The sequence below is a fragment of the Melanerpes formicivorus genome, unplaced genomic scaffold (genome assembly GCF_026170545.1).
Source record: "Melanerpes formicivorus ecotype bairdi unplaced genomic scaffold, bMelFor1.0.p_v2 SCAF_17, whole genome shotgun sequence".
Lineage (NCBI taxonomy): Eukaryota > Metazoa > Chordata > Aves > Piciformes > Picidae > Melanerpes > Melanerpes formicivorus.
In genome coordinates this window covers 14,383,437-14,395,933 of record NW_027142369.1, presented here as the reverse complement: position 1 = coordinate 14,395,933, position 12,497 = coordinate 14,383,437, and the positions used below count along the sequence as shown (strand labels likewise).

Here is a 12,497-nt window from a genome sequence, read left to right as displayed (position 1 = left end):
TTTGCTACCTAGTTCCTATGTACAAGTGGTGCCAGCTTCTTTTTATTCATGGTTTTTTTTAGTGATTGTTGGGTTTCTCAGTTCATCCAATCCACAGGTGGTGCCAGGCTGGGGTTTGGCTGTGCCACCCTGAAAGTGCTGCTGAATTGCCCCAATAACCGTAATAATGTGTGAGAGTGATAAGGGTATTGGAACATCCTTTTGCAGGAGAAGGGGAGAGAATAAGATAGGTCCTCAATGTATATGCAGCTTGTTGAGAGGTAGGGGTTGAGAAACAGGAGCAAGGGATCAGATTAAGCCCCTAAGGAAGCTTTGCCTGGAGAAGAAACATCTGCATATGGAAAACAGGGAGATGGGCCTTGAGTCCTGTTGTGCTTGTACAACTTCACATAGGCTGAGTGTTGCTTTTCTAAATCCCATTTTTTGCCCCCAGAACAATTTCATAGTGTCTCCATGGGCACAGGATAACACCCAGAATACAAGAATTCTCTTCTCCTGTAAACAAAGCAGTTCCTTCTCCACCAAAGCTATACCACACCACATTCCTTGCACCTCTCAGAGCAGCAGCACTGAGATGGCTCAGGAACGCCATTGGTTGGGTTGGGAAGTGGCTTGGGAGGAGGGGTGGGTCTGTGGAGAAGTAAATACCACTGCAGAAAGTTCCAGTGAGAGCCATCGGTGTTTCCAGCAAGCCATCTAGTGGCTTCCTATTAAAATGGTTGGATGCCTTGAAACTGGGAAGGCAAAACTGGAGGGTTGAGTGATGCTCACCACCACAATTGTGTCAGAGATCTAACGTGCAGGATTTGGTTGTAACTGGGAAAAGGCCCTTCTGTCTTTATTTCACTGGGGTGGGTTGGTTTGCCCCAGCTCAAAACCCCATGAAGAATACAAGGTGAATGAATGCTTTAGAGCAGCTTCCTCTGCAGTATGGATAGGAGATGAAGAGCAGATGAAGAAAGAGAACGTAAAGTTTGGGTTTTTTAATAACGAGAGCTCAGATAATTTCATTTGGTGAAGTTTTGGGTACTGAGTGTAAAGTCCTTCTTCACTGGATGGTTCAGTTGTAGGATCCTTTGCACAGCCTGCTAAAGAGACTGAAAGGAGAGCTGACCTGGGGCTGGGAAGAATTATTAGGGTGGTCTAGGTAGATCCTGAGCTATCCTTTGCCGGTGTTTATGCTGTTCAGAAAAAAACTCCTGTGATAGAGATTTCTCAGTGCCTGTAAGCAATCTCTCTCTGTGCCTTGCTTGCCTTGCCTCTGAGAGGTCATCTTTTCATGTCTGACCTTGTTCTCTGTTGCTGCAGTTCAAATGTATTACTGCAATCCGTAGCAGACATGAAGAGTCCACACTGGTCCTTACTTCTCAGACAGGTGACAGGCGTTCTGGTGCTGCACAAAGATTTATTCCCACCTGAATGCAGATGTTTGCACCTATGTAACACAGCTGGTTTTTTTCTAACTTTTCTCTAGATGTCAACATTGTTTGACTTCTAATCCAGTTTTCTGGAATGTCTTCATTTCTCCTAGCACAATACCTGCATGTTGAATACATTTCTCCCATCACCCATATCACCAATGACATACTGGGTAATGGACACAGCCATCCAGGACAGTCTCCTTGCCTAGCACATCCTGCCAGTCTGACAGTGAGTCATCACCAGTAAGGACTCTCTCTGTGTGGTTTTCCGATGAGTTGTGTGCCCACAAAGCAGTTTCACCTGCGTGTGTGTCTCTGGTGTGCTGCTGAGGAAGCCATGTGCAGCAGCACCTAATGAATATCAAGATATACAGCTCCAACTGCTTCTCCAGCTATTCACAGGCCAGTTGCTCTGTCACAGGAGGAAATTAAATTGTTCTTGACAAATGGGTGTCGGCAGTCACTTATCATCTTGTTATCTTCTAAGTGCTTACAAATAGGTTGTTTCATTATTTGTTCCATCAGTTTTCCAGGAGTTCAAGTTAAGTGACCAGTTTGTAATTCCCTGGCTTTCCCTTTTGCATGTTTTTCAAGCTCCACATAATGTTTGCTCTTTGTTTTCCTTTTTTTTTTTTTTATTTTCTGGTCTTCTAAACATCTCCTATCTGCTGTGAGCTGACAGGAACAACAGGCCTCTGACTGCTTCAGCTGAGACCTTCCCTCAGTATCTCAGTAGCAGCTTACTGCTCCAGGCTGGTGGCTCGACCAACACCCTGGCTTGGTTATTATGCTTCTTCTGAGATAATTCTTCCCTTCACCCTTTGTAGCTCTTGCTCATTTGTATCCTGACCTTTTCCATTTTCCAACCATTGGTTGGAAGGTTGGAAGTGATTAAAAGGTTCAGTTTATCCACAGAGTGATTTTGTGTGGCATTTTGTGTAATCTACAAAGATACAGAAAATTTGGCTCACATTAGGACTTTGATTAACATTAGGGTAGCAGCAGTGGAGCCATGCAGTCACAGAGGTGGGTGTAATTTGGCTTTTTTAGTGATTTATCAGGAATGTGTGGTAACTCTTAAGTGTCCAGTGGGTACACTTTGTCATTACTTTGGATTTTAGAGAGCAGTGACATCATCCAAACATACACTTGGTTGATGCTCAAAGAATGGCATGAGAGAACCGCAGAAACACAGAATGGTGGGGATTTGTAAGGGACCTCTGGATATCTTCTAGTCCAACCCCCCTGCTGAAGCAAGGTGACCCACAGCAGGTTGCCCAGGATCACAGGGGTTTGGAATCTCCTCAGAGTAGGAGACTCACAACCTCTCTGGGCAGCCTGCCCCAGGGCTGTGGCACCCTCACAGCAAGGTTTTTCCTCATGTTTAGTTGGAACTTCTTGCCTCTTGTCCTGTCACTGGGCACCACAGAAAAGAGTCTGGCTCCATCCTATCACTCCTCTGCCTTTTAGATATTGCTCAGCATTGAGAAGCTTCCTTCTCAGTCTTTCCTTTTCCAGGCTAAACAGCCCCAGGTCTCAGCCTTTCCCTTCACAGAGAGGCTCCAGTCCCCTTAGCATCTTTGCAGCCTCCACTGGACTCTCTTCAGTAGTTCCCTGTCTCTCTTGAGCTAGGGAGCCGAGAACTGGACCCAGTAGTCCAGCTGTGGCCTCACTAGGGCAGGGAAGAGAACCTTCCTCAACCTGCTGGCCACACTCTTGAGTGCGCACACACACACACATCCCTTTGGTGTGTTGTATTTACCCTGCCAGGATCTATTTATTAGCTTTGTTTGCCAATTTCTCAATTGTGTTGTTTTCTTTCCTCTTCCATCAACAGGAATCATTAATCAATGGCAACAGGAATCCAAGGATAAAGTGATTTCCCTATTGTTAACCCACCTGCCTTTACTGAAGCCTGGGAACATCGAGGCAAAAGTCGAGTACATGAAACTCTTGCCTAAAATCCTGGCCCACTCAATCGAACACAACCAACACATCGAGGAGAGCAGGCAGCTGCTGTCCTACGCCTTGATACACCCCGCCACCTCTTTGGAGGACAGGAGCGCCCTGGCCATGTGGCTCAACCACCTGGAGGACCGCACGTCAGGTGGCTTTGGCGGGCAGAACAGAGGCCGGTCGGATTCGGTGGACTACGGGCAGGCGCACTACTATCACCAAAGACAAAACTCCGACGACAAGCTCAACGGATGGCAAAACTCTCGAGACTCGGGCATCAGCGTCAGCGCCTCCAGCTGGCAGGACAAAAACCTGGCCTGCGAGAACGGCCATCTGCCCCTCTACTCCTCCTCCTCCGTCCCCACAACCATCAACACCATTGGCACTAGCACAAGCACCAGTAAGTATCCATGGGAAGCGCTGGGAATGGCCGCACGCCACCGCTCTTCGCAGCGTGGTCCCCTTTCATCCCTCTAGAAAACATTGCTTTGCTGTGGTTAGCAGAGGGGCTAAGTTTACCTGGGCCATAGAAAACTCCTTTTTTCTTCCCCCTACCTTCTATTTTGTTTCCTACCTGCATTTTTTGGGGGGATTTTCTTCTCTGGTCCTGTGGGATTTTAACAACCTGGCAGCTGGAGAGGAGGGAAAAACCAGCCAAGCTGTAAGAGCAAATAATGCGTATTATAGAAGGGAGCCCCTTTGATTTCATGTAGCTCCATCTAGATTTGCAGTTCAGGTTTCAAGAGCTGATGTTTCATGTCCAAAAGTGAGTTGGAGGACTTAAGGCAAGTCCAAAAGCGAGCTGGCAACTTACTGGGAGAAAATGGGATTGGGGCCCTGAAGCTCAGGCATAATTTTTGGAAGCAGAGTTGAAATCCATGATCTTCAGGGCATAACTGAAAATATTTCCTTGTACCTGTAGCACATAGAGCTGTGAAGTTCATGGTTACTGGGGGACTTAGATGCAAAGTCCTCAGTGTTTTCCAGGAGAGTTGGATAGCTCTTTCACTGTGGAGGCCCTGACAGGCTTTGATGGGAGTGATGGATGGTGCAGAGCCCAGCTAAAGGCTTGGACACCTGGAGGTACTGCAGAACACCAAGAGTGGAGATGTAGGACAGCTATAGATGGTTTTTAAAGCAGCCGTTGATGCCTGTGAGCCATCCTTGGGAGAAGAGCAGCAAAGCATCTTCTGATGGAGGTTCAATAGCTCCTCTGCCTACCTGCTCATTCTCTGGAGGGCTATCCCTCCTGCATTGCTGTCAGCTTGGGTGATTGCCATCATCTCACCTGCAAGGCTGGACATCCTTCTTCACTTTGGGGTGTTCAGAAGGTCTCTCCAAGATGTTTGGCATCTCCCTAGATACAAGGGTTGCAGAGAACACTTTGGGGAGGAGAGACTTCTTGTGGTGAGGGTGCTGGCTTCTCTACCAGTGTGTGGAAAGCCACAATTAAATAGCTGAAAGCTTTAAAATGGTCACTTAAGGCTTCTGGGTTTTTCCCTCTGCAGTAATAAGCACTTTTTTAGGTGCCGTTTCAAATTGACAATGATACGAAACGTGGCTCCAGGTTTGTTGCTGTAGCCCCCTTGTCCCCACCTCTACAGTATCCATCCTTGCAGGCAGTGCTGCCTGCACTGCCACATAGGCATTTAGCAGAAGGGTCTCAGCTTCACCAATTGGCTGTCCCTGTGAAGCTGGCTTCTGCTACTATGGGACTGTGTGATACTCAGCTTCTCCGAGAGCCAAGTCCTTGCACTGCAGAGGAGGACGATCTCAAGGTGACCAAGCTGCATGGGAAAGGCTTAACAAAGAGGCAGGGTGAGAAGAACTGTAAATATATCTGTAATTGGTCTGTTAAACCTCTCAAGGGTTTATTTTGCTGGATTCTTCTTGTGGTTTGTGCATGCCTGGAGGTTCAGAGGCTTTAGACACTAGGGGGGCAGTGGGAAGTGGTGGCTTCAGAAGAGCTCTAGTTCCTCATGTTGAGGTCTGGAGGCAAGGAGATCTGATGAGTGCAGCAGGTTAATCATTGACAGTGGTTGGAGCTCTGCAAGATGCCTTAGGTCTTGAAGGAGGCTTTTCAAAAACTCCTTTGTGTTCTCCAGAATTAGGTGTGTGCAGCAGTGGAACGAGAGTGTTTGTGGGTCTCTACAGCCCTGCACTTTAACCTGGTCTTCTGGTGGAAAACCACATCCCTCCTCCATTTCTGCTGCTGTGGCATCCCATGCTGTAAGTCCCAGTACAGCAGCCCTTGTCAGGTCCAGTCCTTCCCAGCATCCTTCAGTGGCCCTGGGGCAGCTTGCTTGCTTCATCTTGCTGTGAGTTGCAAGATTCTGAGCCAATATTCAGGGAACCTTTTCCCCAAGCATCACACTGGGGTCAACACACATTTCTCTGGCTGGGTGGCTTTGCAGAGGCATCTGAACACAGCTTTGACTTACTTCTTAATGTTAAGCTGCTGTAATTCCTGCTAACATATTTTGGTGGCAGTGCATTCAGACAACCTGTGAGCTGAACTGAAGACAACTTGACTGCACTTGATGTGTCAGTTCATAAGCTTCCTTAATGCAATGTTTGCTTGGGCACAAGCACAGTAAGTCCACAGGCAGATGCTAGGAAACAAACACGGCTGCCAGCCTTTGTCCCAGCCCCTTGAGGCAATCAATATGTCCATTAATCTTTTATTCCAAAGCGAAGCCTTCACACTGTTGCAGTTTGCTTAAGTTTTAGTGTTGTTAGTTTTAAATTCTCCCTTACTTGGAGGTGTTTATCTGGCCAAGGACTTAATCCAGAAACCAACACCCTTGCAAGGTACAACCTCCCCCAGCCTGTCCCTGCAAAGGCATAGGCTGTTCCTGACACTAAAATGGAGCAAAGTCTTTCCCAGAGGGGTAACGTGGTGATCTTGCCTGAAGTGCTTTCTTCTGATATTGTAGCATGATTAGCTATAATGCTGTTACTGTGCAGGGTTTAAATATGGGTGGCTGAAGCTCATGTGACAATTTGTTTTGGTCTGTCCTTGTTTTTGACTCAGCCTAGACCCAGGCTTTCAGCTTTGCTTCAGGCTTGGTTCACTGACAGCTCCGTCCTGAGGGCAGTGGTTGGTGTTGGCCAAGGTTTGAGGAGACATTGCTGGAGTCCTCCAGCTTATGCAGGGAGTGCTCTGAAGGAATTACTCTGTATGTACACCACTGATGGTGATTTAGGAGCAAGGCCAGCAGCATCATGAGTGATGGGTTTGGTTCTAGAGCAGTCTAAAGGTATGGACTCAACCCAGAGTGACAGAAGCTCTTGTGCTCCTTCCCATCTCCTCCATCTTCATAACTGCTTTCTCAGAACAACCCTGCAGAACTTGAGCTTCAGCTTGAGCTACAACCAAGATTTAGTGATCCAGCGGGAAAGGTATCCTCAGCATGGACTTAGGAGCATAGGTGGGCAGGATGCTAGAGCTGCTCCTGATGTGGTGGGGACAGGGTGAAGCCCCAAGCTTTGCAGGCAAATCAGGTGGTGGTTGAAAACCCCCCAGGTTACACGACACTTTTGCAGTGGAGACAGGGCCTGGAAGCTCTGAAAGGACAGAAAAAAAGCAGCAGGCGTTCAGAGCTGTAGATCCAGAGCTTCTTGTATGGGAGCTCCAGCTCTTTCCTTTCCCCTGCATAATTGGTTCCACTGGCTATGAGCTGATGGCATGCCGGGTTTTGGGTGTCAAATGGAAGTATGGTGTAGCTTAACCCTCTGCTTTCCACCCTCTCAGAAGAGGAGTGTTTGCTGCTAAATATGTTTGCCTAGCACTGAGAAATTGGGATGCAGGCCTGATTTGGACTGTAAGGTCTGTGAGCAAGAAAAGGGAAAGAAAAGCACAAGATTTGACAGAAGTGATAGCAACTCCAGTTGGCAATAGCCAGCCTGTGGAACCACAGCTAAAGAGGTAAGGGTTTGGTTCCTGACTCTGATATACATCTGCTGGATGAGTGTCTTGGTCCTCTGCTCCCAGAGTATAACCTGGGAATAACAGTATTCCTTCTTATATGTATGGTGAGATTCTCCTGTGCTCTCACCTCTGGTGTAGTGCCAGGGCACTTAAACTTCTTGTGGAGAGCAGGTTCCCATGAGCAAGTCTCAGCACAGGGGCAGAAGGTCTTGGTTTTACTGCAGGAGTGACAGTACCTTGCCCCAGATGTTTGAATTAAGAGCCAGATATCCCACACCAAGAAACCTCTTGTCATGATCAAAGTGTGGGTTTTTTGACTGTTCTCCTGACCATCTCTGGAGATGACTCTGTCATCATACCCAGTATCCCATGCTGGGCTTGATAACAAGATTGTTTAGTCTCAAGAAAGGAGGCTGAGGGTGGGTGTTGGTCTCTTCTCCCAAGTAACAAGAAATAGGACAAGAGGCCACAAGTTGCCCCAGGGGAAGTTTAGGTTACATATTAGGAAAAAATTCTTTACTGAAAGAGTGGTCAGGTGTTGGAGCAGGCTGCCCAGTGAAGTGGTGGATTTGCCATCCCTGAAGGTGTTCTAAAAGCATGTAGACGTAGCACTTTGGGACATGGTTTAGTGGGCATGGTGATGCTGGGTTGACAGTTGGACTTGATCTTAAGGTTCCAACCTTAATGATTTTCCAGTTCTATAAGTGTATGTTTTCACCCACAGGATCACTTGGGCTGTGTTGGGTTATGGGCAGTTTGCAAGTATAACGCTCTCCTCTGCACAGCTTTGCAACAGCACCTGAAGGGGACTGTGCGTCGTTGGCACAGGTCTGACTCGTGCAGGGAGACACATTCTCTCCCATGCAGAGCCAACCACACACACTGCTTGGCTTGCTCAGAAGAGTTCAAATGTCTTAATAGGGTTGCAGCAGCCAAGCAAACAAATGAGCTCTTCTTGCTGGGGGAGAGTTAGGTCTGTGCTCAGGAATTACCTTCAGGTGCTTGTTCCTCAGTTGGCCATGCTGAGTAGTGAGACTTGGCACACTGGCACTCATTGTGCCAGGTGGGGCCACCTCTGGTGTTTGCTTTTTTCCTCTTTACTGATGGACTGAGAAAAGCTTCTTGGCCTTTCTTATTACACTTAAGCTTTTCAGTGGTGGTAGACATGGGCATTTGTTGTCTTGTTCATGCCCTCTAGTGTTGCACCTAGCTTTCAGAGAACATCCACTTTGCCAAGGTCCCCTTGCTACAATATCTTGCTAAATCTGTAGCTTAAAACCAGAGTTGCCATAAAAAAAGATAATGTGTGAGCAGAGTTATTTTCTCAGATTCATGCAGAATGTGCAGAAATACAACAGCAAATGGGACAAAGACTGAGGATGACATAGAATCAGGGAATCAGTTAGTTGGAAAAGATCTCTAGTATCATCAAGTCCAACTGTTACCTTCTACTCCAGCTCTGACCAGGAGGTATTTCCTGGCCACTCTATAAATTCCAAGCACTTGGTCCCTGGGAGATACGGTCCACACCATCATTCAGCAGGCAAGGAGATGAACAGTCACCTGCCCTCAGCCTGAAAGCCATCAAACATCAGAGATGGTAGCAGCATTGGAGGACAAGAGTGATAGCTTTCTGGCATGTTAGCATTGCTGAGGAAAATCTGCTGCTGATCTCACACAGTCACTGCAGAGGTGTGTTTTATAGCCAATGTTGCTTCCTGCTGTTGAGGCCATTCCATTTGCCATGGCCCTCACCCTCAGTTTAGCAGGAAGTTGTCCAAAAGCAAACCAGAGCAAGCTGTGCCCATTCTCCATGAGCTGGTCTGCTGGCCAGGGTATTTTGAGTGGATGGGCCAGCTACATGTGCTCTGTCAGCCCAGCTCCCACTCTGCCCATAATGTGGTCTTCAAGCAAGGTGGCCGGGTGAGCCATCCCATCCTGGGACCACTGCAGGCACCAAGGTGGTCATGGAGTACAGGGAGGGAGACTGCAGTGTGGAAGCCCTGTGGGTCAGCAGGATCTGGGTGTGCAGCAGCAAGATAAGGGCTGGGAAAAGGGGTTTATCTAAATGGAAGATATCAGGGTAGTGACAAGCGAGAGGACGAGAGGAAATGGCCTCAAGTTGTGCCAGGGGAGGTTTAGGTTGGACACGAGATACAATTTCTTCCCCAAATGGTTGTGATGCTCTGGAACAGGCGGCCCAAGGAAGTGGTGGAGTCCCATCCCTGAGGGGATTTAAAAGGCATGTAGATGTGGTGCTGAGGGACATGGTTTAGTGTTGTGTTTACAATGGGACTCAATGATCTTAAAGATCTTTTCCAAACTAAATGATTCTATGATCTCTGCTGTTTGCAAGGGCTCAGGGTGAAGATGGTTGAAGGCACTTTGGGCAGGAAATTGGTCTGTCCCTACCTTCTGTCTGTCACCTTTCGGCGTTTGTGCCGCCTGTGTTCAAGGGTTTCCTAGCCCAGTGCTTTGAAGCATCTTTGATGGACTCTTGTATTTGAGCAATGAACTGAACCTGTTCTGCCCTTGAGACTTCAGGTTAGCTGCCTGAGAGCTTTCTGTTCTTCCTATGAGCCTGTTTTGGCATGTTCCTTTCAACTTTAACTCCTGGAGGTTCTATCTTCTTGCTGTGTCTTTGGTCAAAAAGAGTGTGTTTGATAAAGGGCAACATGGTGCTGAGGTCCCACCTGCAGTGCATCTCCATGGGGATCTTAGATTGCCATAGAAACCAATCACCCTATCTGTTGTCTTCCCAAAGACCACACTCTACACTGGAAGGAAAAAAACATGGGGGGAGATTTATGTGGTGGCACAGAAACACAGAATGGTAGGGGTTGGAGGGGACCTCAAAAGATCATTTGGTCCTACTGTCCTGCCAGAGCAGGATCACCCTAGATACTGAGTGTAACTCATTGACCCTTCCTGAACACGTGACATTGGCCAACATCTGGGAAGGTGGCTCTCCTGTTCCCACTCAATTGGGACTTGGTGTTCACAGTTCACAGGAGATTCACAGCCACACAGCCTTTGGGGCAGAAGAAGGAGTTTCTTGCCTGCAGTGGATGGCTTTGGAATGGATGTGGATGGCTCTGGTGGGATGAGGCTAGCAAAGCAGAGCTGGCATTACCCCAAGGGCTGGACAGAGGTGGGGATGAGGTGTTCCCCACAGTGCCTGCTCTGCTTCCATGTGGGAGCAGGTGGTGATGGGGGGCATCTGTGCAGCCTACAGCAGGCAGTGCTTTTGGGCTGTGTGCCTGTCCTGCCAGGGGTGGGGTGTCAGGTGGGTGGTGGATACCTGCTTGCCAAGAAAAGTGAGTAGGCAGGGAAGAAGAAGAAGAAGTTTCCCACGAGCGTGCTGCAGTGAGTGGGTTTTCACGTGGGCAGTGGGCTGGGATGTGTGGTCCTGCTTCTGCTGGGCCCCTCACCAGCTGCCATACTCAGGGGCAGAGATGTCACCAAAATGTAGAAGGGTGCTATTGTAGTCCCAAAGATAAAGAGGGGATATCAAGGTTGGGATCAGCAGTGACTTGTGCTAGGTGGTGCTGTGGGTGGCACATCAGCATGTGTGGAAGTCACCAGTTGCTTTTGGCTGCTGGTAGATACAGTCTTGTGTGGTTCTCCTAAGCCAGCCCTCATGACACCAAATGGTGCTCATAGGCACTTAAATACTTCATGCAAGCTGGGCTGCCATAGCCCTGGCAAGCAGCCCTGTTGTTAGCAAAGCAGTGAAGGGGTGGTGCTTGGACTGGGTTGCTGGTGAAGAGGAGGGATAGCTGGAGGTGCCAGCAGGTGACACATGGCTGTCTCCAAAGAGGCCATGTCACACATGCATCCTCTGGGACCGCACCACTGCTTCTTCTAAAACAGGTATATGCAAGATTTGGTCCTTGCATGTACCCATATACCTTCTTACAGGGCACCACTCCCAAATTCCTGTACCCTACTCACATGGTGATGGTTCCACCGCTTCCTGGCTGGAGTGAGGCCACCTCATTTGGGAACATCTATTCCAGCAGCACCCAGGGACACTCCCACCCTCTCTGCATGTGAAATTCTGGTGCAATCACCAGCTGTAAGCACTCAGGGCAGGGACTGCACGCCCTGGTTCTGCACAGCCTTTGGCGCATTGCTTGTCCATTGATGTTGGAGGGTAGGACACCATCCTTGGCCTACAGGTTGGAGTTGGAGATGCTTGAAGCTTGTGGCTCCAAAGCCGCCTCTGCTTTACAAACAGCAGCCTGGATGTCTCAGGAAGGGTGATTAAGAAGCAGCAGCAATGGTTTTGTGCATTATCCTTGGGATTCCTGTCACTAGTGAATCACGCTGCTGACCTGGAAGCAATGCAGAAGCTGCCAGCACAGCTGGTTGATGCTCTCTGGGCTGTGGAGCAAAGTCAAGACATCCCCAGTAATTCTCTCAGACCCCTTCAACAGCCGGGAGGTTTCGTTGATGGATGGACTCTCCTAGACCCAGGTGTATTTTACCAGCTGCCCTGGTGCCTGTCAGATTCTGGTACAGGAGAGAGTAAGCTGTGGTTGCTCCTTGCGTGGGAGCATGTTGCTCTGCTGAGGGAAGCTTTGCTGTACCCATGAGCACGCATGGCTCTCAGCACCACCAGAGCTGCTATCACCATGGGGCCAGGGGTTCCATCAGGGAGTCAGATACCCGGGGATGGATGCTCATCGGCACCTCCATTATTAACTTATGTCCATGAAGTGCCTGAGTCTTCTGGTCCTGCCTCAGCTCAGCCTCTTGTCAGCTGTGATGCTTGGAGGTAGAGATGTCACCAAAAGGCAGAGGGATCCTGCTTTGGTCCCAAAGGGAAAGAAGAGAGGTTATGATGAGTAATGCCTCCAGCTACCGACAGCTAGGGGTTGCTCTTCCCAACTCACCCCTGGGCTTCTAGTTGCCAACAGGCACTTTTGGCATGCCCAAGAGGCAGTTTCAGAGGGGGAGGAAGGGTCCATGTGGGCTGAGGCATGCAGCCCCTGCCCAAGCTCCTCTTTACACCTCCATGACAACCTTTCCATGACACTGCCTTTCCCCTTGCAACATGATGAAAGTCAGATTTTTGATGTTTTCTTGAGCATTTTCATGGGGCAGGAGGCCCCCAGAGAGGATCACTCATCCTTGGCAACCATGGAACTCAAGGCTTTGGCAAGTGGAAAAAATGGAGACTGATG

At 48.7% G+C, this 12,497-nt stretch overlaps 1 protein-coding gene across 6 annotated transcripts in view; it reads left to right on the top strand.

The window, feature by feature from the left end:
* Positions 1–12,497, top strand: part of SAMD4A (sterile alpha motif domain containing 4A) — a 119,205-nt gene that overhangs the window by 67,176 nt on the left and 39,532 nt on the right. For all 6 annotated transcript variants that reach the window (XR_010988651.1, XR_010988650.1, XR_010988649.1 and 3 more), the window contains exon 3: positions 3,259–3,777. Coding sequence is in view for 3 of the 6 variants with exons in the window: in XM_068149056.1 (XP_068005157.1) it covers positions 3,259–3,777 (519 nt within the window). In the remaining 3 variants the exon portion in view is untranslated. The remainder of the gene's footprint in view (positions 1–3,258; positions 3,778–12,497) is intronic.